The sequence below is a fragment of the Photinus pyralis genome, unplaced genomic scaffold, assembly GCF_008802855.1.
Source record: "Photinus pyralis isolate 1611_PpyrPB1 unplaced genomic scaffold, Ppyr1.3 Ppyr1.4_LG6, whole genome shotgun sequence".
Taxonomy (NCBI): domain Eukaryota; kingdom Metazoa; phylum Arthropoda; class Insecta; order Coleoptera; family Lampyridae; genus Photinus; species Photinus pyralis.
Genome location: NW_022170663.1, coordinates 22,581,483 through 22,609,135, shown reverse-complemented (window position 1 = coordinate 22,609,135; position 27,653 = coordinate 22,581,483). Strand labels below are relative to the sequence as shown.

At 36.8% G+C, this 27,653-nt stretch overlaps 1 protein-coding gene across 1 annotated transcript in view; it reads right to left on the bottom strand.

Moving 5' to 3' along the window:
- Positions 1–3,449: 3,449 nt before the first annotated feature.
- LOC116174537 overlaps positions 3,450–27,653 on the bottom strand; it is a 78,998-nt gene continuing 54,794 nt past the window's right edge. The window contains exons 2-4 of the mRNA XM_031492473.1: positions 4,079–4,251; positions 3,896–4,026; positions 3,450–3,838 (exon numbers count right to left, since the gene is read on the bottom strand). Of these exons, the coding sequence (XP_031348333.1) occupies positions 3,669–3,838; positions 3,896–4,026; positions 4,079–4,251 (474 nt within the window). The 3' untranslated portion in view covers positions 3,450–3,668. The remainder of the gene's footprint in view (positions 3,839–3,895; positions 4,027–4,078; positions 4,252–27,653) is intronic.

Genomic DNA, 27,653 nt, shown 5'->3' with positions numbered 1-27,653 from the left:
AAGAAAATTTAAGATAATTAGTGTGTCACGACGGCAACGCTGTAGCGATTTGACAGATGAAACTATATCTGTTTATTTCTAAAAATCGTAATTTTCGGCATTTTTAGTTCATTTTATAGATTGAAACTTATTCCATTGTGTTTAATAATTTATCAGCACCCTTTGACATGGGGAAGGGTGTTCTGTTTGTGGAACTATCTTTGTTTCCTACTCTATATGTTTATAAATTTATGCGCTACATTTACACATGACAAAAGCATTGTTCTATAAACAGGCATGCACCAAAGTTACCGCATCTCATCAGTCATCATCAAATGTTTACCGACATTTTCCATCGTGGATCTACCGCTCCAGTTTTCGTAAATGCCCAATAGGTATTATGCTGTCGGTGCCCATATTACAGTGACTCTATAAAGACAGTGTGGCCATATGCTCATTTCCGCCATTTTTCCCAAATTTATTATTGAGCTTATGGGAGAATCGCACATTTTGAGTGTAGGAATGTTGCGATTTACGCAAATCCTTCTTTTGAGAATTTTTTTTCGGGAGGTTTTTAGGGGTATTAGCAGATCAAATTACCGAATGGCTTGGGTTGTTCAATAAATAGGATTTGACATGTGTGTTCATGGTCTTTGTCTTGTAACCGGCTGAAGTGTAAAGTACGGCTTGTCTTGAAATATTTTGTTATACCTTAACTGTGTCCTTTTGCTTTTTTGTATCAGGTGAGGTATTTGCTTTATTCAATTAATCTATAAATGTGCATAACTTGAATGTAGATTGTAACTCTTTACTTATGTACTTACTGGATTCAATCACTTGTACCTCTTAATGTGTAACCTTTGTTGGTATTGGCAGTCATGTTTCATTGTCGGTAGGGCTGTATCTGTGCTGTACATACTTGCATGTGTACATATTTGCGTATTGTGCTTTTTAGTCACTCTCGATTATTTCATTGCATTTCATTATATTTGCTTATTTGGGACTGGAGTAATCAAGAGGGAAGTGTGCTTGTTTAGAGGGGATCGAGTTATTCAAGTTTATACGGGCCTTGGTGAACCTAACACTAACATTTTCACTCGTTCCGAACCCAACAACTTTAGCCCATGTCTACAGGGCCTGGGTAATCCTCCCGGCCGTCGAGGTATATTTAACACTTCTTAGTTTTGCCTGATGATGTGTTGTAATACCTGGAGAATGTCTCGATTCCATTTTGGTTACTCATAGCGTGTTTGTATAGTATTTACCCCGGTTTCGAGGGGGCTCAAAAGTGCTGTACATTAGATGTTTATTATAGGACTACTCCGAATTAGGTTTTCCTGTAGTTTTCCAATTCGTAAGGTAAATGCCGGAGTAGTATAGAACCACCTAATACCCTCTGCAGGGGCGCCGCTAAAAACCATTATGCGGGTCACTCTGTAATCGTATTGGTATTAGATTCAATATAAACTTAATCAGCTATTTATTTTTACTTTTGGTGTTCCTTATCCATAAAACACCCTCAGTGCCTGCTGAGAACCCAGTTATTACACAACGTAGGTGTCGTACATGACGATCACGATCTTAGTGCACTCGGAGTGGCCCCCGAGTGACAGATTCTCGCGGGAAACTTAAGCGAGAATATTCAAATAGGCAGCCATGTTAGTTTGGCATTCCCTCACTACAGAATATGGTCAAATATTCCGGTGTGTTTTGAAGTTGGCGTTAGCCCGCCAAGATCGGGTTCATAACCACAGCTCCCGCATGCGCAATAAAAATTACAGAAAGCACAAAGTTCACATTTAAAAGAATTTTTGTATACGTTCATTGTAAACGCACACGTACATACAGATAGATATAAGGTTTTAAGTAGGTAATAGATCCACTGTCAATAACCACCTCCATAACAGTAACTACTACGCCGTGCACGTGCACTTACATGCAATGCAAATAGCAGTTGTCTACCGTTATAGGTACAATATACAGGATCACAATAACATAACCAAAAAGAGAGATTCTTATGGAATGAAAAAAGCAGTGATCGTGGTTTCCTATATTATAGTCTGGGACTTCACCGAAAATTAAAACGAACATTTTCAAGTGAATGACATCAATCATCACGCAAAATCGGCTTCATAACCACAACTCACGCATGCACAGCAAAAATTACCTAAATCACAACGTTCACATTTAAAAGAATGAACAAACACACTCATAAGTTCTCGAATGATAGGGCACTTCCAGAAAAACTGCGAGCAGGGTGTTAAAGGAGGAACATCCCTTCTATCACCCCTACAGGGGGTTTTCTTCCAACCTCTCTGTAACTTCTTTAATGCGATGTCAAAATTAGGTGTTCTATTTAGAAGTACGTGCAAGGTCAAATTTAAAAATTAATTTCTCAAATTCTGGGGCACTTCTAGAAAAACTGTAACATGGGTTTTAAAGGGGAACATGCCTTCTATCACCCCTATAGGGGGTTTTCTTCCAACCTCTCTGTAACTTCTTTAATGCGATGTCAAAGTTAGGTGTTCTATTTAGAAGTATGTGCGTGGTCAACTTTAAAAATTTATTTCTCAAATTCTGGAGCATTTCTAGAAAAACTTTAACAGGGGTTTTTAACCCTGCAGTGGTGACGTGAAATTTTGGAACACCAGTGGTGACCTCGGTCTGAGAGACCGAATTTGATTTTGGCTTGATTTCGTATAGTTACTACGCATGTAACTTGGCTTAAAATAAAGGAAAAAGTACAGTCAATAAATAAAGGCATATAAATCGAAAAATAAATTTTATTCTTGTAACATAACCAGTAGCGGTCCCAGGATTTGGTAAAGGGAGGGGCTCAAACCCGAACTTTGCCCCAACATGGAAAAAAATGAAAGAAATCTAATGAAAAAAATGAATGAGGGGGCCCGTGGCCCCCCCCTGGGACCGCCACTGACAGTAGCGGTCCCAGGATTTGGTAAAGGGAGGGGCCCAAACCCGAACTTTGTCCCAACACGGAAAAGAATAAATCTGATGAAAAAAATGAACAATAGGGGGGGGAGCCGGGCCCCCTGGGACCGCCACTGAACATAACTAAATTGAATTATACACAATACTAAGCTTATGGGGGGATGCGCGTTGCAATGCTGCGCTGACTAGAATTTTCGTAGCATCAATGCACCGGAAAGCGGCCAATTACTCACGGCACTAAATTGTCAAAGAACGGCTTGCTTCATCAAGTTGTTCGTCTGGTCTCAGACACGCAAAATATTAAGCTAGCAGAACTAGCAGTGCCATGCGCTGCATCGTTTTTATAAAAATTTGAAAAATACTTTTCGTCGGTCTGAGAGACCGTGCGTCACCACTGAAGGGTTAAGAGGAACTACGCTTCTATCATCCCTGCGAGGACTTCTCTTTCAATCTGCCTTTTGGTATGTAGGGAAGTTACATTTCTCGGTGTGTGGTTCACTTTTGAAATAAACGCTTCCAGATGACGAATAGGATAATCGTTTAATTATCAGGATACAAATTTTTTTTGACAATCTTTGTGTAACTTTGTTAGCGACGTCATCGTTTACATACTACGGTGCACCCATCAAACAGAACGAGATACGTGTCTAACAATGTCTCACGTGCTCGTGTTTCTACACAGGTACATGTATTAGCATCTTGTAAATATACAAATCTCTCATTCAATGGAGATTACATATTTAACTTATCGTGTTAGTAGATATATCACGATTGAACTCGACACAATTTCCATTACGAAGGAGCATCAACTTGTCGATGTGCTTGTTCCTTACAAGAGTCGTAGAACATGAGCTTCGTTCCATTAACGGTTTATCTCTGGACTCTTTATCCATTATTAATTCCCACGAACCTGTAACTGTTCACTCAATTTGCATTACAGGTAAGAATAAGTGAAATTTGAGATTACCTATTTTTATAGCGACAGCGTACACCTCCAATTTATTGTTAAGGGGACCCGGCGCCTCTTGCACATCTTTCGATTTCCATCGGCCTTTTTCTTGCTTTATATTAAACAATATTGCGCAGCAGGTGCAAATCCTACATTCATTGTTTACTGTTATCATAAAAGGAATCGTAAAATTGGACTTACCGAATATGTACGTAAAAACTGTAAAGGTCACGTGTGACCGACAGAAAATAACCCAATAAATCCCTTGCCTTCTCAAAATTGATGAACGTATTAATTAATCCATTTACACGTTCGATGTAAGTAACAATCAATAACAGCTGTTTTGTTTTTGCGCAACCGCAAATAAAACGTACCTAAGACCATATATATAATTCTCTTATATATATGCCTAAGACCTACGGCTACTTTCCTTCTCTAACGTAACTGCGCATTTGCATGCAGAGTAATTTTCATTCATACCATTTCCATTTGATACATTAAATTTGTGTCTCATTCTTATGCGATACATTTTATGCAGACCGAATTTCCATTGTATGTATAAGCACACTTAAAATGCGCTTTATTTTAATGCGGTGTATCGCATAGAAATGATTCACAAAATAATTCGACGTTCATTTGAATTAAAAGATGCACTATTAAATACATTGGAATTCAATGCTACATCTTAAACTTCGATTTAATTTTTATGCCATACCTTACGAATAATTTTATTTCCATTGGTAATATCGCAACGGGTATCTATTTTAATCCAATACGTGAATAACGTTTGTTCTTAAAGTCATAAAGTGCATATATACGGATTTGAATGCATGCGATTTAATTTGATATACGCATGAGAATGGTTTACATTTTTTTTGGATGCAAATATACTCGACTCAATTTTATTTAATATCAATTCAATTACACACAGCAGCAAATGTATTTCACTTCTGGTATAGCTGGACAGTTCCAAATAAATGCGTTATGTGTTTAAATCTTTTATAGAAATTGCTATTTATTTTGATGCATGACAATTAAATTGGCAATGTTTAATATTCATCTCTGTCATCTTGTAGTGTTTTAGGATTCAAACGCTAAAATCCATATTAACATTTCCTACATTTGCATACATTTGGCTAACATTTTTTTGACATGTTTAATTTGTTGGTAACAATTCAATTGTTATTTAAATATTTTGGTATACGTTATAAATGTATAATAAATAGTAAAACGCATCTTGTACACACCAGCATTTAAATAGGTTTGTGATGTAGATGATCGCAAAGAAAAAGCATTCAAAATAAACCTATCGCATTTTAAATGCAATTTATAGTATTTACAGGCATTAAAAACTGAAGTGGTGCTACGGGATTCGCCATATAAACGTCGTTATTTTGTGACATGTTACAAAGGAAACTATTTAAATTACTATCGTACTCCAAGAAAATGTGGATTTTAATTTAACAAAACCATTTTATTACAATGGCATATAAACGTAACCAATTAAAATGCTATACTTAAAATGCAGTTAATAAATAGTAAATTGGCGTTCCATAGTGGTCTCACTGTCTGTCGATATAACAGACGGCTCTGGACTTTCATCCTCGAACAGAATCATTGATCTGAGCGGATGGTTTAGTAAATTGAAGCTTGTGAAAGAGAAGTGATCCAAAAGTAATGTCATTAAATACTTGACTGTTAGCAACTGAAATTCCACCAATGAGTAATTTAATTGATGAAAGTTGATCAGCAGAAAAAGTGTCAAATGCTGAGCAATTATTTACCAAATTTGCTTATATGAGAAAGCAACATATCAGTTGAAGTCTCCTTCATTTTTCAACTGTCACAATGTTCATCAACTTTGAATTACAACTGACCGAATCTGAATCAGACAAAATAGTTGATTGAATTTTTCATTTAATTGTGTGTTATTAAAACTTGCGTAGATTTTTTAAGAGCATTTTCTTTTTAGCATTTAATATTTGTAATACTCATCTCTTATCGTATTCAAAACCCAGTAAATCCTATCATTAATTACGTACGACTATTCACAACTGGAAAATTCAGGCCCATGTACTGACGGTGACGCCAGTGAAAATTTACGACCTTCATTATCTCAATACCCGGTTAACTCCATATTTAAAAAGTAATTTAATTCATGACCGAGAAAAGCAAACTAACCTTTTAACTAAATAATGATTTATCATTCGCTCTTTTTCCTTGATATTAACCGGGACATAATTTATGATCCACCCCTATCCGCATACACACGAGCGCCCGAAGGAAATACGAATTTAATTTGTAACGTCTGGGCATTAAAGGAATTGTGGTACGTACACCTATCTTCAAAGAATGGTATAGTAAATAGCCTCGTCTCAATTTAGATGTTATCGAGACGCTAAATCTCAAGAACCGTTTATCTCTGCTTCGTTTGGTAGACTGAAATTAAATTTTGATTTAGTGAGTTAGGAAATTGAATTAAAGTACGAATTGTATCTTTATGGATTTTTAAAGGGCGACGCGAAGGGTCGAGTGTTTATAATCCGATGAGAATAAATTGTGGACTCGTGTAACAAACAAATACACCTTGGGAGTGAGATAGTTAAAACTACAATTTAAATTACGTCTACACTGTTAGAACCGTGTACTTTAATTAAAATTGCAATTAAAAATAATCAAGTTTTGCTCGGTTGCAGAAGAACTGAACTAGTTTTCTTTCCCGCTCGCGGTACCCACCCCTTTCATTAGGGCTTCGCAAGCGTTTTGTCACTGTTAATCCTTTTATACGTTTGCTCGTTCCTTTTTCCCAGATGGACTTTATCGACGCCGAGAAGTTGAATTGGGGAAATTTTATAAAATGGACTATGTTACGTAAGTTAAGTCGATTATTAGATACGTTAATCTCCAAATGGAGTTCGGTTCTCGGTTCGGTTGTAAACCGGACATTGTTGAAAGTTGCTTTCAGTTATGTAATGGGGAAGAGAAATCAACGTTAGAACGCAATTTATCTAGCGACCGAGAGGAAATGGACATCTTTCAACAACCTTAATGCGATTCTAAAGCTTGCATATGAATTTGGGCTATAGTCATAATCAAGGCAAGTCGTAATGGAAATAGACGGACCTTTCCACTTTAGTTATTACTATGAATTGTGACAGGTACATAATAATGTCCTTAAAAATGCTCTGTTTCTGACCTACCGAGGCTAACCCCGAGAGGCTGCCCAACTCAAGATTTAAATTCAAAACTTTCCCTCCGAAACTAACTGAACACCATGGCATATGATCGTCTAGACAACGCTACGTAATCTAACTGCATTGCAAGATTAAATTTAGGAAATGGTAGTTTACCGAGTGTAAGTATAAAAATAGGCTGGGAAAAAAAGAACTGACCAAGAAAAAAACCAGCCCACAAATTAATATTAAACTTTATAGCAAAATTAGTTGTCTGTAATGACATGAAGTTGTCAAGTAAATAAATACAATGTCGAATCATAGGCTCCCTTGGAATTCCTAAAGAATTAATAAATAAAAAAACCATCATTAAACATTATAATAAATTCACATAAGTTTGGATATTGGGTGGCCAGTCCAAATATCTCACATCGAGTAGTGGTTTAGTTGCTCTGGTCATGACATGTCAGCTTTGTATGAAAACGTTACCAGTTGGCCTCTCAGAAGAGTCTCAGTATGATCGCAAAATAATATGTACGACAACAATCGGTATTTGCAAAGCAATGACAATACCCATGCTGTACTCGTATGTACCTAATGTATGTGTAGAATGCCTTTAATTTGGCAAATGATCTAACAGAATCATATAATTACTGCAATAAACGAAAGACAAAAGTAATAATCATTACCTGAGTAATTATCGAAGCAGCCACGGTAGCTATTCGAAACACAAAATTACAACTGCGTTTAACCAAACGACACATACAACTGCCTAAAATTCCCCTTCAGCAAACCATACTTAGTCGAAAAATAATTGATATTGTCGGATCGATATGGATCATTAACTTCCTTCGTATAGCGTTAGGTTTGGAACAGTTATTGTAAATTAGGGCAAAAAAAAAGAAAAAAAAAAAAGACGGGTTCCACGAAAACGAAAGAATGCGTAACCTTTGATTTCTTTCGTGGCGGCCACGTCGTTGTGTTTGATGAATGCCCAGGTGAGGTCAACGAACGAGGAACCAAGAGCACCAATGTTGTGTCCTCCTAATGAAGAGAAATTGATGTATCAGGTTCATAGAAATAAATGAACAGTTTATTTACTATAACTTAGCTATTCTGATATAGCAACAAAAAAGATTAGATGGTTAGCGTTCAAATGAATACAAGGTCGCTCGTGAAAACCAGCTATTTAAATCTATTTAAATCTAGCCCGGTAGAAATAGCGAGACGGACCTTATTTTCTGGACGAGACGACCTCGACTAGCGTACCCTTTTAAACGAATAGTAAACCTGTATTTCTGTCACGTGCATGGATTTAAACACAACGTAACGAAACTTTTAGGTCCCAAGAGATCGTGGCGACCGCACTCGCTTTCCGCAATACGCTTTTGTAATCGCTGGTTATCGCCAGGCATATATTTGTTCAAGTTCACTATGAAGCGGCAATATCCTGAACGAAATACAAATTGGAAAAAAAACTTTTTTAATTCTAAAGAGAAGAAATGGTTAAATCTGTCTAAAAGGCCATATTTGAAGGAGATAAGGGCGATGGAATTGAGGCAAGTCCCAGGTAATGTACTGCGCATTCTGGTTTATATGCCTACCACTGATCACGAGGAGGTAAAAAAGATTTATGGAAGAATTAAAAGCATTCTGAGCGACGAAGGGCAATTGCAGGATTTTGTTGGAGGTTTGGAATGCTGTAGTAGAGGAAGGCAGCATTGACGAAGAGATGGGACAGTTTGGAGCAGGGATAAACAACGAGAGAGGGGAGGGGGGGGTGTTTGATTGCTTGCAACACGTCGTTTAAACAACATAAAAGAAGGCTAAGCATCGGGTGGTGTACCGCAGGCAGATAGAGTTTATACTGGCAGAAAGGTTAAAAGGTATGGATACAATAATAGAAATTCGATACAGAAGAAACGAAGAAACATTGAAATAAGAAAGTATTGAGTAGCGGTAGAAATAGGAAATAGAAAGAAACTAAAGTAGGATATGGGAGGCACTGAAGAAAAGAATAGAAGAAAGCCTTGGATAACACCAGAATTCATAGAAAAAATGGAGGAAATATAAGCAGAGCACTGAGGAAGGAGGGAAATCATATAGAAGGGTAAAGGATGAGCTGAAAATGGAAACTAATAAGGCAAGGGAGAAATAGCTGGAAGGCGAATGTAAAGAAATGGCTTGAAAAGTCAGACACTATTATAATGGGCAGTAAAGAATAGAAGATAAGTCTAAAGGAGGTTGCAGGCAGGAAATTGGGGATGTTAATGGCGTATTTTAAAAATACTTAGATAAGGTGCAATTGAGATTGAAGGAATACATTCAAGATATCCACTACCAGAAAGGGAGGTGGACGCAGATGTGGAGAAAAATGTCATTTGGGGTCAAGGCTGCAGGTGCGTAGACGATGTTCCCTAAATCTTTCGATATGCTTGTAAGAGGAGAGGTTGAAAGAGTTGACAGCTTTCTGTAATGACCTTGAGAAGATGGAAAGTAACTATGATTTGAAGATAAACACTAAAAAGGGTAAAGTAATGCTAATGAGTATAGAGGCAAAATATGTAGTAGTTTGCATAAGAAGAGAGAGAAAGAAAACCTTATTTTCTTATCAAACAGCAAAATCTATTGAATGAATTCAGCTTTGGTCAACATAGGGAAATTTCCACATGTACCGCTTCATAGCGAACGTGAACGAAAGCCAGTCTGGCGATAACAGGCGATAACCATATTGCGGAAAGCGAGCGCAATTTTTACTATCTCTTGGGAACTAGAAGTTGTGTTCCGTTCTGTTTAAAACCGAGCACGTGATGATGCGGATTTTCTATTGGTTGTTAGAGCACGCCAGTCGAGGTCACTTGTGTTCAGAAATAAGTCCCTTTTCGGTTCATGAGCCGGAACTATTTTGATGCGTTCAAAAATTAGACTCGAAGATTAAACATTTAGATAAGGATCAAATTTAGCATGGACCTGTGAGCACAAAATAGAGTTCAATCAGACCAGAGCATTATACTTTGAATTTAAGAAATCTTTCAAAGTTCCACAATGTAATGGGTATAAAATAGTGATGTTTTCGACCCTTCTAAATGTAACTATGCCGTTACATGAGGGAAGCAGTAATTCTCGTTGAATTTGAAGATGACGGGGTGGAAGTTAGAATTAAAATATACACCACACGTATCCCCATCGTCAGTGCGTAATTAACTCAATCTCAATTAAAGCAAAAAGTAACGGAACGATCACAGGGATGCGAAATGTCAACGCTACAAGTGAACCCCTCTGTAAAAATTTTATAAATATTGCGAATTTATCGATTGCCCCTGCGAACGACCGGCCGAAAAATAGCTGCTCTTTATTAGGCATGTTCTCGTTTCAACATCAATCCCGAGCTCCGAATTTAGGCTTTCAGTCATGCTTTTGTGGCGGACCAGACTCGTCTTACAGTGCTGCCCAGGGGTCTTTTATACAATCTCGGCCCTTTACACAAAACACAATTCGGAAACATTTAACTGTAATCTGTGAAATTGAAATATTTAGTTGGAGAAGAGGTAAAGGGCGTAATTCTTATTCATTGAGGGAATCCCTCGCTCGAAGAATAAGTAAACAACTTAAGAGACCCTTTCACCAAACAAGCAATTTAACTAAATAAACTTAGAAGTGGAAAAGCGTTTTGAATGTTAATCTAAATGGCATTTCGACAACACAATTTTCTAATTACACATTGTTTTCCACTTTATAAACGCATCGTGGAAAACGTTCACGATAAAATGGTGCTCATTTATGTTAATAACCGATATTGAATTTTCGTCTCGATGTAATTTTCGCTAACCTCCATAACCGTTTGCGAATGCGTTAATTTTTATGGGTCTGTTCGTTTGGAATTGCTAATGGATTATTATCAGTTTTCTATTAGTGAATTCCCGTCACGCACGGCTCTCTACTATACCGTTCTAATGTAACGCAATTAGAACGATAGGGGTGGAAGAGCCAGGGCGTAATGAGCCGTAGATTAACCGGCACCTCAAGTTAGAAGCTGCAATCTCACTCCTGTCATATACAAACATTAGCTCACTCTCCTTTTTAACGAAATTCAAAGGGAAAGAAAGAAATCCGATATTGCTCTTCTTGCAGTTGAAGTTGAAATGTCTGAGGACCTCAGAAATTGACTTAAAAAAAAGAAAAAGTACTCGATCGTTAAACACACAAAAATTGAAATCGATCGCCTCTTCTTACAATGCAATTGGAAAATGTCAAGTGCGCACTTGGAGGAAGACAAAAAGTACCCCTATTGATTAATATTTGCCATGAACAATAATCCTTCCGTTTGCTGGCATTCACCGAATATTTGCTGATTTCACCTTCGTCACCGTGGGACAATAAGAATTATTGGGGGGAAGAATGTTCTGAGTACGTCATAGTGCGATTCAAATTTAAAGACAATATTGATTGTTAACGACAACACCATTACCTGTGTATGTAAGTAGCTCGAAATCATTTGAAAATATAGGGCTATGTTATTATCTAATTCACATAAAGGAATTTTCTTACACTTGGTTTTCTGACAATAAACACGAAATTGTTATAAAACTTTGAATATATTAACCAGATAAAGTAGACCCACCTCTCTTAGTTTTCTATTTATATCTTTTACTAGGAGTTTCAACCATAATAAATTTAATTCGCGGCCACGTTCTTCGAATTACCTTACTTTAATATCAAAAACAATAACAGTATACAACAAATTTTTTTAATACAAAAATACACTTTATGGCTACTCAAATCGAACCCATTTACATGGATATTTTCTGACTTGAACTTTAATCAAACCAACTGACTAATTTTCTTATTTCATCCAATTTCAATGAGTTAAAAAATGACAACATCTATCTAATACAAACGGCCTGAATTTGTCCAGAGATTGGAATGTTTAAAAAAACCATTCTAAATTTTCCTTTAGAATTAGTACCATAAGCCAAATACAGTTTACGGATATTTCTCTTAAAGATAAGCATCCCTTATTTTTACATAAATTAAAAATCACTGTACCTCATATCAAATTTTCTTTGGGAGACAATGATTTTCTTACAAAACAGACGTGGTATGTGCAATGGCAAACGGTCCGTAAAGCTAGCTTAATTAAACTCAAACTCTCACGACATATTTTACATGAAAATGTTGTTTTCCAAGTCACGTTCGGCATCAGCTACAACGAAAATCTCGATGAAGACTTAAATTTTATTAATCCGAAAAATTCGGCAGCCTTGATCACTTCCTCGCGATTTTAAAGGATTATTTAACAAATTTCGAAAAAAAACAATCAATAATGCGGTAAGAAAGAAAGGCACTCAGACCCTACAAACAAAGTAGCACGAACATGTGATCGATTGAAACAAATTAAATGTAAAGAGTGAGTAATCCTAACGTCCCGTCATAACTGCGATTTTCTTTAACAGACGCACAAAAACACAAACACCAACTGATATTGTTTCAGAATCACTTGGTTCTTGATTAAAACAAATTCACTTTGTTGTAGTTTCGAATGCACATGTGACTTTGTGGTGCTAGATAACTTGACTTACTTTATCAGGAAAAACCACTCAAAAGTAACACAACGAGATTAACTCGAACTAGAACATTCACTTTTAAAACGACGAATTAAGATTTCTTGGAACATCTAAACTTTCTTTTACAAAAACTTTGCAACCCAAAAACCTTGTTTTTTGTCCTCCCGCATTTTTAATAACTGAACAACAAATCAATCAAAATACAAGAAGATTATTTAAACAAAAATTAAGCATCTAATAATTCTAATTCCAAACGTTGACTACAAATTTAAATAATATGCTGGAATTTTAGTTCAATCCAAATTAACAACCACATTTAAACTTAAAAATTCAACTCATACGGGGTGGCCCATTATTACTGCAGTTGCTGATACAAATAAGACGTCCGCTGGTCCGCATGACGTTGTCTTTCAATCATGCTACGATAGCGGTACTCGATAATGGAATTTTTCAAACGTAATCCCTTCTCGGTGATTTCATTTAATTTATCCACTCACTCGAAAGTGTAAAACCTTTTTCTTTCGGGTCGTGACTTCGCAGCTGAATGTTTACCACAAAATGCCCCAAAAACAGATCTTTTCCACTCCATCCCTACTTCTCCGATTTTACAAAGACCGCTCACAAAATGGAGCCAATAATTAAAGCGGCCATTTATAATTATTAGCCAGTAGTCGCGCCTGCTCCAACCAATCACACGCGTGATCAATCAATCATCACCATCATCATCGATCAAAATCCACAGCCATTTTAAAATTGAAAATTCAGCGCTTCTATGATCTCAATACTGTACCTGTTTTGGTCACGTAAAAACCTTCAAGCTTTGGTAAAAATATTTCTGCAATTCCTACCCCAAGATGGGTTTCTGAGAAAAAAATTAAAGAAGAAACTATAGTTATGTAACATTTGGGTGGGCGATTGTCATAACGAAACTGTTTATTTGAAAAAACTAGTTGTCATGTAAATTCCTGACTTTCCGACTACTTTTAATAGTCATTGCAAATATCTTTGGTCATAGTATAACATTTAGATGCCCCTAGCGCCTTTATTTTGAACCCGGCGCAAAAAGTGTACAAGCCTTTTTTGTAGATCTCATCAAGACACATCTTTTTTTTAATTAACATTTTTCACTCCGATGCTTACTTTTAGAGAAAAATGCAAATTCAGAAAAATAAAATAAATAGTTTAACTCTTCAATTCAAAAATTCTCAAAAACAACGGACCTCACAAAAAAATTGTAATGAACTTTTTTGTAGAGTGTTTTAAGCCATTTTGGCCACTGTGTAACGAGTGGTTTTATTTCGCGCCAAATTTCATTAAAAAATTCGAAATTTCTTGTCATGATAGTGCAGGTCACCCTGTATATTTCATTATTTGTTCCGGTTAGAAATTTTGTGTTTGGGCATTTCGGTTCGCTCAAGACTATGGTCCGATAGATTTAATTTCGCTCAGATTTAATTTCGTCGTGGGAAGATTGCAAAGTTGATTGACGTCATCATGAGTAATGCGAATTTTGTCGTTCGTTTATTACCCAAGGCGCCGTCTAGACCGAGAATAGGAGCGGATATAGCACCGAGCCATCAAGGGATAAGGGTCTTCATTTCGTCAGCAGAAAACCGTGAGATCAGCTTATTCAGCAGTTCCTGGAGGTTGACGACGAAGTTAGAGTGGGTTAAGTCTTCTTTATCTAAACCAATGGGAGAATTTCTAACGGGAGCCATTTTTGTTTTATGGTAATTTGGGTGTGGTTTTCTCATTTCAATTCTGAAGAAGGGGATCGTTTTGGGGAGACTCGCGGTTAGTACGTCAAGGGGTCAACACGTACCTTGAGTGATCGTTTTTTTGGGGGTACCTAGCGGTTTGAGCCACCGGTTTATTTCGGTTGCTCGCAGTTGCGTGCTTTTTGCACCCGTTTCGAAGTGTTATTTTCTTTTCGCGTTGATTTTTTGGCGACGAAGACCCAGGTTCCGATCAGGTGATATTTAGGCGAACCCTTGAGCTTCACCCCAGTTTACTTTGGATGCAGTGAATCGCGTTAGGATACGTTGTGATTTCTCGAGGATATATAATTCAAAGTGCTGCCCTAGTCCTCAAGGCGCCGATATTCGGGATCCGCCCCAGGTGGATTTTCCTACTAGTGCCGTACGGTCATTTGTCGAAGGAGCGCTGCGTTTTGGAGAGATATTTGCCCCAAGAAGAGCTGGTGAAATAATAAGTCGAACCACCCAAGAACAAATCGCGGTTTACCGTCGGATAGTGATCATAAAATTTTGTGTTCTGCCGTGCCGCTCTCAAAACTCAAAAACCCGTCTCCCGCAGGCGATCAAAGTTAATAAACTCTAAGAGCCGATGGAAGGAAATAGTAGGGGTCACTGTTTAAATTAAATACACCTGCTGTGTAGAAACTTTGGCAACTAGCCGTCTCCCACTCGCCACGCGAAGGATTTCCTGGACTAAGCTTCAGTTCAAACACTAAACTTTGCTTTCGTTCCGAGGAAGGATACCTAGGCACCGTGGATTTTGTTTCCGTGTGTTAATTTCAAGCCACCCCCTAGGAAGTCACAGAGACCTAAGTGTCAGGTTTCATCACATCCACCCTGTACCAGAGGAAAGAGCAGTTCACAAGATCAGCTGTACAAATGTTGTAAAGGTTAGTCTAATTAAATTTGTAACGTTCTGTAAAATCCCACTTTTTGGTAATGAAGCTATAGTAAAAATTTTGATTTGATTGTCTATTAAAGTCCAATGAACGATTACCAAAGAGTAGGATAAATTTTTGTGTTTATTTAAATAAGTCCCAGCCCACGCTGGAGTAAAAACCGATTACCTGTTGTTGAAATTTTCAAACTGTAGAGGATGGCCACCCCTTGAGTAAATTAGGCTCACCTGGTAGGATTTTTTATTTAGTTTAGTTGTCATTGTTAAGCCATTTTTTTACAAGGAGGAGAGAAGAACTGCTAGATCCCTGTAATTTGTTTGTATCTCTAATATCATTTAAATATATTATCTATTTGGTTTCAATGTGCCTATGTCTTTAACGAAGAACGAGGGGTAGGAAAGAGAGGAGTAGGAGTTGCGTCAGCAGAAAACCGTGAGATCAGCTTATTCAGCAGTTCCTGGAGGTTGACGACGAAGTTAGAGTGGGTTAAGTCTTCTTTATCTAAACCAATGGGAGAATTTCTAACGGGAGCCATTTTTGTTTTATGGTAATTTGGGTGTGGTTTTCTCATTTCAATTCTGAAGAAGGGGATCGTTTTGGGGAGACTCGCGGTTAGTACGTCAAGGGGTCAACACGTACCTTGAGTGATCGTTTTTTTGGGGGTACCTAGCGGTTTGAGCCACCGGTTTATTTCGGTTGCTCGCAGTTGCGTGCTTTTTGCACCCGTTTCGAAGTGTTATTTTCTTTTCGCGTTGATTTTTTGGCGACGAAGACCCAGGTTCCGATCAGGTGATATTTAGGCGAACCTTTTGAGCTTCACCCCAGTTTACTTTGGATGCAGTGAATCGCGTTAGGATACGTTGTGATTTCTCGAGGATATATAATTCAAAGTGCTGCCCTAGTCCTCAAGGCGCCGATATTCGGGATCCGCCCCAGGTGGATTTTCCTACTAGTGCCGTACGGTCATTTGTCGAAGGAGCGCTGCGTTTTGGAGAGATATTTGCCCCAAGAAGAGCTGGTGAAATAATAAGTCGAACCACCCAAGAACAAATCGCGGTTTACCGTCGGATAGTGATCATAAAATTTTGTGTTCTGCCGTGCCGCTCTCAAAACTCAAAAACCCGTCTCCCGCAGGCGATCAAAGTTAATAAACTCTAAGAGCCGATGGAAGGAAATAGTAGGGGTCACTGTTTAAATTAAATACACCTGCTGTGTAGAAACTTTGGCAACTAGCCGTCTCCCACTCGCCACGCGAAGGATTTCCTGGACTAAGCTTCAGTTCAAACACTAAACTTTGCTTTCGTTCCGAGGAAGGATAGGCACCGTGGATTTTGTTTCCGTGTGTTAACTTCAAGCCACCCCCTAGGAAGTCACAGAGACCTAAGTGTCAGGTTTCATCACATCCACCCTGTACCAGAGGAAAGAGCAGTTCACAAGATCAGCTGTACAAATGTTGTAAAGGTTAGTCTAATTAAATTTGTAACGTTCTGTAAAATCCCACTTTTTGGTAATGAAGCTATAGTAAAAATTTTGATTTGATTGTCTATTAAAGTCCAATGAACGATTACCAAAGAGTAGGATAAATTTTTGTGTTTATTTAAATAAGTCCCAGCCCACGCTGGAGTAAAAACCGATTACCTGTTGTTGAAATTTTCAAACTGTAGAGGATGGCCACCCCTTGAGTAAATTAGGCTCACCTGGTAGGATTTTTTATTTAGTTTAGTTGTCATTGTTAAGCCATTTTTTTACAAGGAGGAGAGAAGAACTGCTAGATCCCTGTAATTTGTTTGTATCTCTAATATCATTTAAATATATTATCTATTTGGTTTCAATGTGCCTATGTCTTTAACGAAGAACGAGGGGTAGGAAAGAGAGGAGTAGGAGTTGCGTCAGGAGACTGGTAGGCGGCAGGTTAAGGTTTGTTAAGCAGTTTCAAGAGTTCAAGAGCCCACCGATTTGAGTTAGCCGGAGCATTTATTTTTATCGATTGAGCAGCCTGAGAAGAAGACGGTTTGCCTTGCCGGGCGGAACCGATGGTAATTTTCAAGCCCAGAAGGAACCCCCGTAGCAACTGTATACGAAACAATTTCAAAAAAATTTGTTCAAGCCGTTATGGCTCTTTTAAACTTTTGACACCCTCCACAACCATGAAGATGGTTACGGATCAAAACTAAAATAGGACGTTTTCGATTCCCCATGCCACCCTATATGCACCCCAAATTTCGTCCAAATCGGTTCAGGGGTTTTTTAGTTATCGTGTTCACAAAAAACGGACCACTTACACACCCACACACCCACCCTCAGACGTCAAGCTAAAAATCACTTTTTTGGGGCTTCAAAACGTGCATTGGCATATCGAAAATGTATCGCGATTACAGTACTTTCCTTTATACATACTTCGTATGTAGTCGGAAAGTAACCAACCAAATTAACGGCATAATTAGTTGGTTCAATCTGCAAATTGGTTCGCTTTGAATTAAAATGAAATACAGTACCCGTGGTCTGTGGCTTGAAATTAAGTTCAAGCTGCGGGCATTACTGCAAAATTCCTATTTACATCAACTTATTCAAATTCGTTAGGAAACTAATGAGCATTAAAGAAAAAATGTGTTACACAACCGATCGTTCAATTAACCCCCGGGGTGAATCTGCGGCTTGTGCTTTGTTTTCTCATTTTATCTTCGGAATCCATTTCAGTACATCAAAGTACTTCATTACAATTTATTATTAATGATATTAATATCAAATTTCCGTGGGATAAAATGTATGAAATACTAAACATTTCCTTTCCGTCCATTTTTTCCCACTGAAAGCAGATAATAGAAATAATTTAGAAGGATTATTGTATTACCTAAATATCCCACGAGGGAGTACATTGTGTATAAAGCTCTAATAAGCGATTTCGAAAGCTCGCCATTACTTCGGATAATGAACATTAGGTCTATTAGTAATAATAGCAGCGGCAGGATAACTAACTTCGTGTGTTTCAAGTACAAATACTAATACAATTTAATTATTTAGTCGTCCATTCCCTAATTTCTAGGAGTACGTACTCGTATCCGTGCATTTTTAAAGAAACATATCAAAATATGTGAAGTGAAAGTAAAAGCGGGGAAATTTTAATTTCTTGATGCGCGTAGAAGGAAAATTTTTTTTGTTACAATTTAATGTGACGCGTGTTGCGCGGTTTTCCGAACGTGGGGCGTTTCATTTAAAATGCATATTCTTTTTTGACTGACAAACCATCGTGTGCAATTTTCATTTGGGCACATTTCCAATACTAAAATAAACAATTATTTTTATCCCTTAGTATGTAAAGGGCACTTTTAAAATTACCTAAATTATTAAAAACTGGTAAGTTGGAAGTAATTCTAAATGGTAATGACATATTCTGTAGTTTAAAATTTCTTGCGACCTACCCGTTTTTAATATCCTTGGGGATGCTTGAAATCCATCATTAGCGATGATTTTTTCTGCGTAATTAAATTCTATAGCGTGTTGAGCGTTTAATGCCTTTCGAATCTCTTGGCGACAGCTTGTCGGCGATAACAAGAAGTAAATTTCATTCAATTAGTTTTACGTGTCTCAAACTGGAGAATCCGAATGAGATCTGTGGGAATGCAATCTTGTAGGAAAACCAAATGCGTGGGATCACGATGAACGGCATCTAATCCGTGGGTCACAGCGAATCCCATTTGCTCCTATAAATCGTTCACTTAATTACGAAGCGCCATGTTACAGGGGCGTTATTTAGTTCAAAAAATATAGGTAGAGATTAATACGGGGAAAACTTTTGGAGGGATTCGGTCTTCGACTAAGATTTTCAAAAATTTCTGGGCTAGAAACATACTGGTCCGAAGTGTTATTTCGGACATTCCTTTTTTAAAAAAAAATTCGCTTGGTGAAAGTTTGCAAAAGTAGTATCCCGGTTCTAATGTATTGTAATGTTAATTTAATTACGTCGTTTACTTATAAACAAATAATTAACAATAAATTTATAACAGTGTTGAAATGAATTGATTTATAACAGTATTATACCACTTACGAATACACCAAAGCAAAGCTGTCGTGTTCTGGAACGAACACGTCATATTTCTCGGAAAAATTACGTCAAATCCGCCTTCATTTCTTTATCGCCGATGATTAATTTTTTATAGCGCCTCGATGTCTATCGAAATTTCTGGACTGTTCGCTATAGTTTTTCCAAATAAATATTAGTCTCTGTTGATGTAAAGGAACAAACTGATTGATTGCAGTTTAAAAGAGCAGTGCACTTATTTGTGCATAGTTTGTCTCGAATGGCCCTTTTGTTTTCCTAATTGCTTCCGGATGTTTCAGTGACGCGAGGGGTTTTAGTTTGATTCAAAGCGACAATTTCTGACTCAGGATGGCTTAATTAGAAAAATGTTTAACGTTATTCTGAAGATAAGTATGAAAAACGTGTGGTAACAGATGTTAGAGGAATTGGGCCTTGAAGAAGATTAGAAATTGTTAGCATTTGGAACATTAAAAGAGACCAATCGTGGTCCCTATAACATTTTGAACTCACTTAAAAGTCAAAAATTGTTTAAGAGAGAAAGATTTTATAATTAATCTTTTTTATCGAGCTATAAAATTAGACTTGAAATTTTTAACAAGTTCTGAAAATGAGATTTTGAGCATCCATAACACAATAGACATTTTCATTACTTTGTTAGAAAATTTTAAATGAGAAAAAGTACAATAAGATTGATTTCACTTCGTAGTTAGCGAAAATTTAATTCATTAATTATATATTCAATACAACAGCCCGTAAGCTCCCGTTCGGTCAAGTCTGATACATAAATAATGACCCTCTATTCCTGTTTAAATATTTAATTCTCCTATACGGCAAAAACCACTTAAATATTTCAAACGTGTAACGAACTTAGGCCCATACATTATCGTCGTTTTTCACGATATCGATTATTTCCGTCCGAAGCGTCTGACGAGACGTGGCCCAATTAAGAAAAATTAACATAAACGAATTAGTAACGTAAAAAGATTAAAAAATGCCGTAACAAGTTTAGTCTAATTACGTTCGTAATTTCTGAACCTTTGAGACGAGAAGCAAAACGATAATGAGGGCGCGGAAACGGGTTTTAGATAAGAAATTCCTGTAATTTTCGTGTCGGGGTTCTAGGAGTCACATTAGGAGTTATATGACATCACATTAGTGAATCCGATGAGATCTGTGGGAATGACTGTTAGCATGTTTGCCTTACAAATTTCCTGTCGGGAACTCGTGGGCTTCCACTACGTTGCTTTACATCCATATATTATCTAAAATGTGGGGAAAAAAGTCTTTTGGTAGGTAACGACCACCTATCCCATTCTATCAAGTTAGAGCGTTCAACGCCCGTAGGGTTTTTTTTTTAACCCTGCGAAGCGATTTACATAATTTTTTCGGATGAGAATGTTCTCCAATTTTGGTCGATTTTGCGTTTGATCAAGTATAGTCGATAACTTTTTTATGAATTATTAAATTCGAGCAAAATTTTGGATTAACTGGAACAGTGGATGCATTTCATCTAAATGCTAGGGATGACCGGAAAAATCAATTTCCATAAATAAATTCCCATTTCGCTACGTTTTCATGTCAACGGTTGAATCAAGCATTGCAATCGTCTCCTTCAAATGCTTGCACTAGCTTCTGGATACACGAATGGGACTGTAATTTAAAACGTTTTTATTTGCGTATGTCAGATGGGTGCAAAATTAAAAATGGGCGCCTATATTGAAGTAAACACAATTTACAAGGAAATGAACGAAAGTGTAGCCGCGGGATATTTTCTGTTCGTATAAACTACCTACCTTGCAAACGTATCCCGTTTAATTAAATCCTCTTCCTTTGTCCTTTCATATTTTAACTGTATGCGGAGAATTTTATGTTATTAAATCTATATACGGGATTTTGCAAGTCTAATTCCCAATAAGCTCCTAGCGTAAGCAAAATTTTCCTGAAAAATATGGATTATGACAATGTTATATACGTTGAATAGAGGTACGGACGCTAAATCAACTTGAATGGACAAGGGCAAGGCTCGTCTTTTCTGGACGTCCTCTGCTGAAAGACCTGGCTAACCGGGGTGCCATTAAGCTAATATGAAATCCTCTCTCCTTTATGCCAAAATAAAACTTTCTTGTGTGCGACGTTGGTGTGCTTTATAGGCCTATTGTTGTGTTCCAGAATGATCCCTTATCCTGCTTTTGATTATTTAAATAAGAATAATGAGAGAGATATATTCAGTTGAAAAATAACCAACATTATTAAGAAACTTTTTTGAAATTCAGGTATTTAATATAATGGAGGACACAATTGTAAATGAAAGTAACACAATTTTAAGATATTCATTTCGAATGCGTTTGGTAGGTATATCATGGAGGAATAAATTTTCTGGTGATAACCGGCGTGAACTTAGCAGTAGAATTTACCAGTAAATTTTCCGAAGATTCCAGACGAACAAGTGCAGTTTAGCAGTAGATTTTAAACCTACCCCAATTATATTTCAAATACAACGACCAACTTATTCAAAAAATTCGAAAATAAAGTAAAAAAGAATAATTTTAACTGTGAAGACAACCACAACCCAACTTCGAATTAGCCTCCAAAAATCGTATACAGGGTGTCTTAAATAACATGGCTATCTTTGTTATTATTATACGTACAGATTCGGTTAAATTGGCAAAGTTGTGTAGTTTTTGATGCTAATGGATATTCCGATGCGATATTTTGAAAAAATAAATAGTCATTACAATTCTCTAGAACAGAGGATTCGCTTTTTGAATTCAATGCGACCAGTTGGGTCTCAAAAGAAATTCGCGGTTTTTTGGTGGTTGAGATGAACAGATTATTCACATTGTATTAGAAGGTCGCGTTTTCAAAAAATTAAACCGTTGTGACCAAGAATCATAATTCCCGACAGTTACGGAAGTTCAAAGCTCACAAAGAAAGTTAGTGTTTTATTTGGTGGAAGAACTAGAACAAGAAGTATAACCTTCGAATATTGCAATACGAGTTTCATTTTGGTGTTTAAAGTATGTAATACAGTTTGGTTAAATTCATGTTCTAATTAGGAAATTATCGCCCGAGGACATTTTGTTTTAAATCAAAGAAGAAATTCGGGTTTTCGAGTCGTATTCAATTACGCTAAAAAAAATTATTATGTGAATTTACATTACAAAGCGAAAAAATTACAAAAGTCCTCGTATGTGCATCGATGAGACTTCAGCGCATTTTTGGCGTGACGGATCAGTATTGCATTAGCAATCAGTATTTTATCAGAAAATTTTAATTATAAAATAAGGTTTATGCAAACATATATTTCTTTATTAATTTTCACGAACTCTAATAATAATTGGACGATGGTATGAACAGTACGACTCGTAAACCGAACAATCAACAGTGTAGTTGACCATTTTGCCAAAAACTCCGTCAATTATTGTTCCGCCATTCGTTGTCACTGTTCGGGAAGAGATGATCACTATATTGAATTTCTCTTGAAGAAATTTCTCTACCCGATTTCCGACAGTTAATGGGAAATTAAAGTCTCCCATAATCAAGACGTCTTCAGTTGCCTCAATGAAATCCCCGATCTCCGATAACGCTGCAATCAACAAGTTGTTGCCTTTACTAGGAGCATCAGTGGTTCAAATTTCAAAGAAATATCTCCATAAATAAGAAAGTTGGCATTGCGCAGTCACTGCGCATGTCTACACATAATTTTTACTATTTGCGAAATGTTTGCCTTTACTAGAAGCATCTGTGGTTCCAATTTCAAAGAAATATCTCCATAAATAGGAAAGTTGGCATTGCGCAGGGACTGCGCATGCGCACACATAATTTTTAGTATGTGCGCAATGTTTGCCTTTACTAGAAGCATCTGTGGTTAAAATTTCAAAGAAAAATCTCAGTAAATAGGAAAGTTCGCATTGCGCAGTCACTGCGCATGTCTACAAAATTTTTACTATGTGTGAAATGTTTGCCTTTACTAGAAGCATCTGTGGTTAAAATTTCAAAGAAATATCTCCATAAATAAGAAAGTTGGCATTGCGCAGTCTACACATAATTTTACTATTTGCGAAATGTTTGCCTTTACTAGAAGCATCTGTGGTTCCAATTTCAAAGAAATATCTCCATAAATAGGAAAGTTGGCATTGCGCAGCCACTGCGCATGCCTACACATAATTTTTACTATTTGCGAAATGTTTGCCTTTACTAGAAGCATCTGTGGTTCCAATTTCAAAGAAATATCTCCATAAATAGCAAAGTTGGCATTGCGCAGGGACTGCGCATGCGCACACATAATTTTTAGTATGTGCGCGATGTTTGCCCTTACTAGAAGCATCTGTGGTTAAAATTTCAAAGAAAAATCTCAATAAATAGGAAAGTTCGCATTGCGCAGTCACTGCGCATGTCTACATAATTTTTACTATGTGTGAAATGTTTGCCTTTACTAGAAGCATCTGTGGTTCCAATTTCAAAGAAATATCTCCATAAATAGGAAAGTTGGCATTGCGCAGTCCCATTCCGCAGGGACTGGGCATGCGCACACATAATTTTTAGTATGTGCGCAATGTTTGCCTTTACTAGAAGAATCTGTGGTTAAAATTTCAAAGAAAAATCTCAGTAAATAGGAAAGTTCGCATTGTGCAGTCACTGCGCATGTCTACATAATTTTTACTATGTGTGAAATGTTTGCCTTTACTAGAAGCATCTGTGGTTAAAATTTCAAAGAAATATCTTATAGAATATTTCATAAATAAGAAAGTTGGCAATGCGCAGTCTGCGCAAAATAGAGAGTGCAATAAAACTGTCTGAAATGGGCAAATATAGACCATAGCAGCTATCAATTAGCGAAAACCCGAAGTCTCTAGGTGTCCCAGGGGCCGAGATCTCGATGGAACGGACGGACGGACAGACGGGCGGACGGACAGACGGAAACACGAGCACATAAGCGTTACCTCAACTTCGTTGTGTTACGCTAAAAACCGCTCAGACCTGGATACGATATTTTTAACCAAAATTATACCACAAACTGTAAAACTCATCACCGTGTTATGATTTTGATTAGTTTTCACCTTGAAGTAGTTATCCTAGATAAGTCATATTAGTGACCGTAGTTAGGCAATGCCAAAAGTATATTTTATAAAAAAGCCATTCCTCTACGTCAATCGGATCGGCTTAAAATCGATATACGCACGGACAAGTTTTCAAGCGGCGTTAGTTATTTCGCAAATTCTAATTAAACGCAACCACTACGGGCTTAATGATGTCCATTGCGCCAATAACTCGACAAGACGGAGATAATGCAAAAAACCGGACCTCTCTACGATGTCTAGATCAAAAGTTTTTCAATCCGCCCAGCCACCCAGCCAGCCAGCCAGCCAGCCAGCCGGACAAAGTGAAATGATAAGCTCCTTTTTGTTACCAAAAATGCGCTAAAAAGAGGGTTTACGTAGATTTGAATGTAGAATGTGCTCATTATCTCATTGCGTATCAGTTAATTTGAACAATTTTTGGGCGATAGTAAAAACACGCTTTCGCAGTACAAATAAATATAAGCGTACGAAAAAGAAACTAACATTTTCCCTTTTGGTAAAAAATCATTAAAAGTGCACAAACTGGCAAACATTTCTGGGTCAGTAAGAATATAAAACAACTCCAACGTTTCGTTATTTTCGAAATTTTCTCCGGAGTCAATTTCAAGGGGAGTTTAAGACAGCAACCGTTCTCAATATTCAACCCAGTCGACATCTGATAATGGTAAAGAATTTTCCATTGTACAACAAAACCGAGCCTTTATGGGTCCGTCGGCAAACCCATCCCAAAAAACATTGACAGAAAAGGTATTGAGACCATTTACGAGTATATTACTGTATGCATGTAGTTTTGGACTATGTTTAATTTTTGTAAATAGCCGCATTGTAATTTGCTTATTTTGCTTATTTAATTGTTAAATAAATCTACGTGTTGTAAAATAAAGAAAATTATGTCATATTTGAAAAGTTTATCTAATGTTTTTCTCCGGTCGTAGATAAGGTTTACGCTTATCGCTAAATTTTTTGTGTCTACAGTGGTCTATAAAGGCTCTTCATAGTTATCACATGCTTTTAAAGGTACTGTAGTGAAACAGGGATAATTACACTTGCTTATTATACCCCTCACCTTCTCTCAGACCGAGACCTCCTACATGATAGTGTAGGACCCTAGAGTTTACGTTGTGTCTTGTGGTATTTCAAGTTACAATTTGAGAGGTCGTCTGCCAATTCGTTTATTTGAAGTAGCACCATGTAAATTCAAGACATCGTAAGAGTTAATTAACATTAACATTTTGGAAATAAACTCTTCTTAGTAAACGCATGGGCCTTCCAGAGTAGTCAGATGGCGAGCGTTTGTCATTTGGAATACTTAATGCTCAAAGATATTACTTAAGGGAATGCATTAGTAAGATCATCATCATTTTAATAAGGTAATCAGAAAAGACTGTGGTCAAATTGTTACCTAACTTGATAAGGGTGGTATCAAAGAACAGCCTCGCTGTTTTACAAAAAGCGACACACCACACATTCGCATATAAGCAAAGGCAGCCCAATAGGCAACAACCTGATCTTAAGCGTTCCGAATTATCCGGGTATCTAAAACCGTGTTAAGTTTCTTGTGCCGACATTTACTTTACCTGTTATTAACCGAGCGTAGGCAATGGTTCCGAGTTTTATGTAACTTATTTAGATTGATGCCTACTAATAAGCATTTTTCTACACTACTGGCACCATCTCTGCACTTACCCGAACGGCATCCGCAACGAATTCAACCGACTTTCCATCTTTTGGACCATATTTTAATAATATAAATAATATATTGGATTTGTATTCCATTTCGACGTGTATGCCACATTGTTTCCCGATAAGTGTGCAGCTGGGAGCTCATCTTTTTCGTTGACAGTGCCCTTTAAATTTCGGTCAAACGAACGAACGCATAAATGACAGTACTCAGGGCCCATTAACTACGAAAACGCGGACTGGTATTAGAGGTTGAAATGGTCAGTGGCTCACTGACTCACTGATTAATGTCTTTATTATAATAGGGGTCGTTCAGACTAGGTCTGCTTCTCACAGAACCAACATTTAAGGCACTCGTAGTAACCAATATTTAAAATTCACCTAAAACTAGTGTAATTTTCTTGAAACACTTCAATAAAACGATGATAAAATTAAAATGAGTCAATTATAAGACGAGAAATTAATTAATCTTTTCAGCAAGTTAATATAATGTACTAGCAGTTAGCGTAATTAGTAAACTTAATTTCATTATCAATTAATAATAATTGTAGCCGAATGCATAGTTTCCCGCGATTTAATATTCATTAGATATTATAAAGCACATACACAAGTATACCGAGTGGTGCACGGTAAGTAGAAACATAGGGATTTAACATGGGAAAGTGGGTTTTATGCAATATACTGCCCTCCTGTACATTTTACAGAAAAAAACTGTTTAAAGTTGTTCAGAATTAAAAGGTGCATACAAAACTGTTTTTACATGTTTTATTAAGCTTTTGGTATACCCGAAAATTAAAAAATAAATTTCAACATTTCTTTTACTAGTAGCAATAGCCATGACTTTTGTTGTTTTATGAATTGCTACTGATAACAAAAATGTTGAAATTTAGTTTTAAATTTGCGGGTATACCAAAAGCTTATTAAAATATGTAAACAGTTCTGTACGCACCTTTTAATTCTGAACAACTTTAATTTCTACAGTTTTTTCTGTAAAATGTACAGGAGGGCAGGATATTGCATAAAAAGAATTTCCATGTTAAATCCCTATGTCCCTACTTACCATGCACCACCCGGTATAAGTAACTCGCCTAATGTTAATTTATTGAATCCGTCTCTGACCAACGCCTCCTACTGTTGCATTATTCATATTAGACCACGCTCAGATTTATATAGGATTATCCCTACTTGCAAATATTATAATGTCTAATTCAATTAATTAACGTTAGTTGAAAAGAATTTACCTAGGAATTTACTTTATAGTGAGTGATCCCTATAGTGGATTCGCAGTGAGTATAACTAATGCACGTGTCTACATCCTTCTCTTATGAACGGGTATGCTTGACTAACTCCCGAACGCTTTCTTTACAAGATAAATATCCAATCCCTGAGAACAACATAAACAATAAGGCACGCGAAAAACGTAAATATGTTTTAAAAAGCATTATTTACGAAGTAATTACAGAGTGGATTCGTTTAATTTGAATATGTATCTCAGTCTTGTTTTTTCTTTTAGAAATTTTGTAAATGCGTAATTCTTGTTTTCATTTTATCGATGATGATTAAATTTAAAAAACAGTTTTTAA